General features: G+C 27.7%; 1 protein-coding gene across 1 annotated transcript; it reads right to left on the bottom strand.

Annotated features, from left to right (window-relative positions):
• Positions 1-2,036: 2,036 nt before the first annotated feature.
• On the bottom strand, positions 2,037-5,838 carry LOC100204057 (tubulin alpha-4 chain). The gene is made up of 6 exons (XM_065812444.1): positions 5,721-5,838; positions 3,709-4,077; positions 3,250-3,610; positions 2,530-2,886; positions 2,330-2,456; positions 2,037-2,251 (listed from the first exon to the last, which is right to left on the bottom strand). The coding sequence occupies exons 1-6, from the start codon at positions 5,721-5,723 to the stop codon at positions 2,119-2,121; spliced, it is 1,350 nt and encodes a 449-aa protein (XP_065668516.1). The 5' UTR covers positions 5,724-5,838; the 3' UTR covers positions 2,037-2,118.
• Between the last annotated feature and the right edge of the window lie 44 nt (positions 5,839-5,882).

Raw genomic sequence — 5,882 nt, 5'->3', positions numbered from 1 at the left:
GACCATTTTTCTGGAATGAAATAGTACGGCCTAATTTTGTTTTTTCATCGGAATTGACCTATTACTTTTTCAAACAATCTTTAAAAGAAATTATTTTTTCAACAAAAAATATTCTTGATTTTTTTTTGTTTAAAAAAAAGTTAAGAATATTTTCCTACTCTAGCCAGAGTTAAGTAGTGAGATTACGGGTTTAGAAGTGTATCTTTTTTGTTCTATTTTAGACGTCAGATTATTTTTTTTTTTTAACTTTTATTTATTAAGATTTCAAAATTCAAATGAATTAAAAGGAGATAAAACATGAACAACAAAAGAAGGAAAGTTTGGAGCTAGTATTATGAACAATATTTATATATTAAAATGTATACTTCATATAAAATAAATTTTTTTAGAAATTCTATTATACAAAACACAAAATTATAGTTTAAAAATTGAATATCATATACGAGAAATATAAAAGTACTCACCTATTTACACATTTTTAAACACGCATTTTATAAAACATATTACTGTTACAACTGTTTATATTTCAGATTTATAATGATTCAGACCAAGATCAAAAATAAATATGATCGAAATTGTAGTAAAAAAAAAGAAGTAAAAAACAAGTGATTATTCCTATTTAAAAGTTTCAGAAGTCTCGTTCGTTGCCAATTATCAAAAGTTTTTGTTTAAGTTTATTTTTAAATTGATCAAAGTAAGAAATAGTTTTAATTCATTGTTTATTAGCGTGTTCCATAATATAGGTCTTCTAATTGCGATCGAAAACTTAGTAGCGGAATACTTTGTTTTTGAATGTAATACAAATGTTATTCGAAAATCGTGCTGGGTATAAATAATTCACTTTTTAAAAAAATGAGTTGAATAAGATGGGTGCAATTTCATTATCAACTTTGAACATATTTGAATTTGATAAAAGTTAAGTTGAAAAACGTTGAGTATGTTTGTTGTTGTTGTTGTTTTTGTTGTTTTTGTTGTTGTTGGAGTTCCTGTTGATTAATTTATCTGATGCTCATCACTAATGTCAAACTTACGCTGCTTCCTAGCTTGCTTTGCTGCTTTTTTGCAGTCAGCATAATTCAATCTTTCGAATATTTCATATTTAATGAGACACTACCATTCGTATCTTCGCACGTCAACATTTTTTTGTCTCAACGTGTTGCAAAGCTGCGGCAAGCAATTAGACCAATTTCAATTGTTTTTCAACTTCTTTTTTAATTTCCTTTTGAATAGCCAGAGTTATATTGAAGTTTGGTTGCTGGCGTGTTGAGTCAACACGCCAGCTTGATAAAATTAAAAGATGCTCAGAAAAATTTAACTAAAAAAACTGATAATGAAAAAAAAAAAAAATTTTGAGATTTGTATGTTATTTTTTATTTTATTACATCTACATATTTTATAAACAAAAAATTTAAGCCTTTATTGTATAAATAATGAATGATATTTAGAAAAGCAATAATTTTTTTGTAATATAGGTCATAATTTAAAAGATCAGTTTTAAAAGCCATGATTGTGGCTTGCCGCAGTCAAAGGGTTAATAAACCGCAGTCAAAGGGTTAATAGTTTCAATTTGAGTTTCTTGATCTAAAAAATTTTAATATTGTACATTATGTGTATGAAGTTGTTATTTTATATAGCTTTATATAGCTGGGAAACTTCGCTTATATTATATAGCTAAAAAACTTCGCTCTATCTATAACATTTGATGGTCTTGACTTATTGCTTTAAACAAAAAATAACGTTTTTTTGTACACAGGAAATAATACAGATATTAGTTTTGCATTTTAGCAGTTTATTAGAAATACTAAAGGCTATATTGCGTAACCAGATCCTTTTCGTAACGAAAAGGATCTGTTTACGTTTTACACTTGTGATAACTGTTTGATTAAAAATAAAATAAAAACTGCGTTCATTAACTCGACTAGACACATACTGTTAATAATGAACCAAATATAATTTTAAATTTTTTGAAATTACTAATTTTTTCATTCTGCCTATTTAGGCAGTGAGTAAACTCGTTCTTAATAACATCAACCTAATTATATCAAGAGACAAAAAATTTATTTCTTTGAAATGAGAGCTACAATGCAATGAGTGCGTTTTTAAAAAAAGTGTATATTTTTAATACTGATTATCTTCTCCAGCCTTATCATCGGGTGCGTCTGCACCAACTTCAGCATAATCACGCTCCAATCCAGCCATATCTTCTCTGGCCTCACTAAATTCTCCTTCTTCCATTCCTTCTCCAACGTACCTATATATTAATTGTTGTTAAAGATTTGTTGTTTTATTAAAATACTTTCAATAGAACACACCTAAAGTAAATACTTACCAATGTACAAATGCTCTCTTTCTGTACATTAAATCAAACTTTCTGTCTAAGTTTTTCCATAATTCGGCCATTGCTGTCGTATTACTTAACATACATAAAGCACGTTTTACACCGGCAATTTCGCTATCTAAAAAAAGATACCAATATAAACTATTTAATCGACACAATCATGGTCGTGAATTTAAGTTATAGTAGCATACCTTTAGGAATGACAAGTGTTTGGCTGTTTATTCCAACTTTGAAGCCAGTGGGACACCAGTCTACAAAATGTATGTTCTGCATTTGTTTAATTTTTGAAATTGCATCATTAACATTTCGCGGTCTAACATCTCCACGATAAAGCATGCAGCATGACATGTATTTTCCTCCACTTGGATTGCACTTAACCATTTTATTACCAGGCTCGAAAACGCTTTTCGTGATTTCATGAGTATCCATGCTTTGATGGTTTGCTTTCTCACGAGATATGATTGGAGCAAAACTAGCCAATGGAAAATGAATTCGCGGGTAGGGAACTAAGTTTGTTTGAAATTCATTCAGATCAACATTAAGTTCGCCTAATTAAAAAAATAAAAAATTTACGAAGCATAAAATAAGATATGTAATTTTTATTTATTAATTTTAAACTTCTTTTTAAACTATCAAGTTGGAACCCTTTTAAGACTTTTTAAGACAAAAATTTAAAGGTTATACGAAGTCGTTTGTAAATGTGTAAAAATTATGCATTTATGCGAATTGATACCTATTTATGCGTATAAACAGGTATCAATTTGCATATATGCAAAATTTATACATATTTACAACGGGCAAAATAAATCTTTTAATTTTTGCAATTCAATGAAATTAGTCTATAAATAAATTTATAATAAATAATTTATTGTTTCAAATAAAAAAAATTCAAAGCGTATATTATGAGATACCCTCAAATCTTAAAGATGCAGTTATTGAAGATACCACTTGACTGATTAGTCGGTTAAGATTTACGTATGTTGGACGTTCAATATCTAAATTTTTTCTACATATATCATAAATTGCTTCATTATCAAATAAAAAAGCGACGTCTGAATGATCAAAAGTAAAATGCGTAGTCAACACAGAGTTATATGGCTCAACCACGGCAGTAGATACTTGCGGTGCGGGATAAATGGAAAACTGCAACTTGCTTTTTTTCCCAAATTGCACAGAAAGAGCTTCCATAAGCCTAGCAGTAAACCCTGAACCAGTTCCACCACCATAAGAATGATATACCAGAAAACCTTGTAAACCATCGCATGCCTCGGTCTATATTAAACAAAAATTATTATTAGAAGCGATAAAAAAAAAAGAACACAACTAATCTTTAAATAATTTAATGCAAAAAGTATTTAAATTGCACATACTTGTTTTACGACGTAGCTTAAAACTTTGTCTAAAAGTTTTTTACCAACTGTATAATGTCCTCTTGCAAAGTTATTTGCCGCATCTTCACTACCAGATATAAGTTGGTCCGGATGAAATAAATTTTTGAAAGATTTTGTTCTAATCTCGTCAATTACACAAGGCTCTAGATCGGCAAAAACTGCACGAGGGACTTTTCTTCCACTTTCCATTTCTGTAAAAAAAGAAGAAGACGAATCTCCAGGTTCAGGTTTATGTTCAACGTCTGGAGTACCATCAGGATTAATACCATGCTCAAGACAATATAACTCCCAACAAGCGTTGCCAATCTGACAACCAGCTTGACCAAGATGTATAGAAATACATTCACGCTAAATACGAATTTTTTTTTTTTAATGAATATTATTTAACAAATAATCGTTTAGTCCTCAACAACATTTTGCACTCGAACAACTGTTTTTCAAAATATTAAAAATGCGTAAAGTATAAGTAAAGTAGTCATCAAATTAGTCGCAATCACTTTATTGCGATGTATAAAATAAATTTATAATTTGATAAAATTAAGGAATGTATTACGAAACTAAAAAGTGCAAGAAGTTGCTTGCGCCAAAGCAACTGCTTGCACTTTTTAGTAAAAAACTTTTAGGATAAACCAAAATAGTTCGATTACTAACCTATTGGAAAAAAGAGCCAAAAAATAGTTGAGACTCAAAATTTTAATTATTAATGCAACTTTTAATTATTTGTGGAAACTGCTTTTTGAATGCATTAATTAATTATTTATCCTCATTGTAATGGAGTTAAATAGACGCGTTTGCGGTACGGTAAATACACAATAAACTGAATATAAAATTGCGTTCTTATTTAGTGCGATATATATTTTGATATAATTTTGTTTTAACAAAGTCTAGCTTTAAGAATAATTTTAATATTACTCATAATTTTATATTAAAAAAACTAACAACCTTGAACTCAAAGACAAAACTATTGCACAAAAAAAAAAAAAAAAAAAATTGTTAGATTAATTTGTTAGATTCTGGTATACAATCTACCTTTTTAAGTTTTTATTCGTTCTTAAACTTTTGCGACATTTTAATATTCGTAGCTTAATTAACTTACTGAACATGAATAATACACTATGTATAACATCTACTTTTACAAAACTTCTATGCAATTTTTTTGAACTAAACTTGCCAAAAACATTTTTGTAATTGTAACAAACTTTTTTTTTTTTATAATTAACTAAATTACTTATCAGCATAATTACTTTTGAAATATACTATCTAAATAAAAAAATATTATCATTACAGTATATGATTATGTATTAAATAATAAATTCCATCAACCTACATGCAACACACACTGTATTAAACTTTAAACTATTTAAATCCATATATTAAAGTAATTATTTTCAGCTACACTATTTTTCCAAAAAATTTATTTAAAATTAAATCCTGGATAACTACTTGTGCTCTGTACTGTATTTCATCCAGAAATACATACTTTGTATCTGTACTGTATTTCATCCAGAAATACATACTTTGTATCTGAACTGTATTTCATCCAGAAATACATACTTTGTATCTGTACTGTATTTCATCCAGAAATACATACTTTGTATCTGTACTGTATTTCATCCAGAAATACATACTTTGTATCTGTACTGTATTTCATCCAGAAATACATACTTTGTTCGACATTTCTCTTGCACTACTTGCATCTTAATGCAACTTAAAAATGCTTCAATGAGTTGTATAAAAAAACTTCACTCAATAACAAAAAATAAGTATAAAACAAAGTTTTAACTATCCACACTGCAACATCAGTTTATAATAAAAATATATAAATTATATATAAAATATATAATTTTTCAAACCGTAAATAAACTGTTTATTTACAATTTGAAAAATAATATATATAAACAATTGATTATACAAGATGACTAATACAAACAGATTAGCACAATTAGTTTTTATTAAATTTTCGTTTTATTTATAAATTTTACGAAACTTACCATTTTACCAGAGATTCAGACGAAGCTCTTTTAACAATAAAATAGTTTTATAAAGTAGTTTCGTCTCTTATATGACGCTTTTGAATGAATCAAAGTATATTAACTGAATGAGTTGAATCAAACTCATGCATGATGAATAAAAAATGTAACGCAACACAAGCA

This window comes from Hydra vulgaris, chromosome 12 (assembly GCF_038396675.1).
Source record: "Hydra vulgaris chromosome 12, alternate assembly HydraT2T_AEP".
Taxonomy (NCBI): Eukaryota; Metazoa; Cnidaria; class Hydrozoa; order Anthoathecata; family Hydridae; genus Hydra; species Hydra vulgaris.
Note: the sequence above shows the minus strand (reverse complement) of the source record. Positions and strands in the feature narration are given on the sequence as shown.

What these genes read in the sequence shown, in the direction of transcription:
- LOC100204057 (XM_065812444.1), bottom strand. An exon ending in TAAGCTACGTCGTAAAACAA is followed by an intron (nt 3,611 to 3,708) that starts GTATGTGCAATT and finishes TGTTTAATATAG; the next exon opens with ACCGAGGCATGCGATGGTTT. An exon ending in AACACTTGTCATTCCTAAAG is followed by an intron (nt 2,457 to 2,529) that starts GTATGCTACTAT and finishes ATCTTTTTTTAG; the next exon opens with ATAGCGAAATTGCCGGTGTA.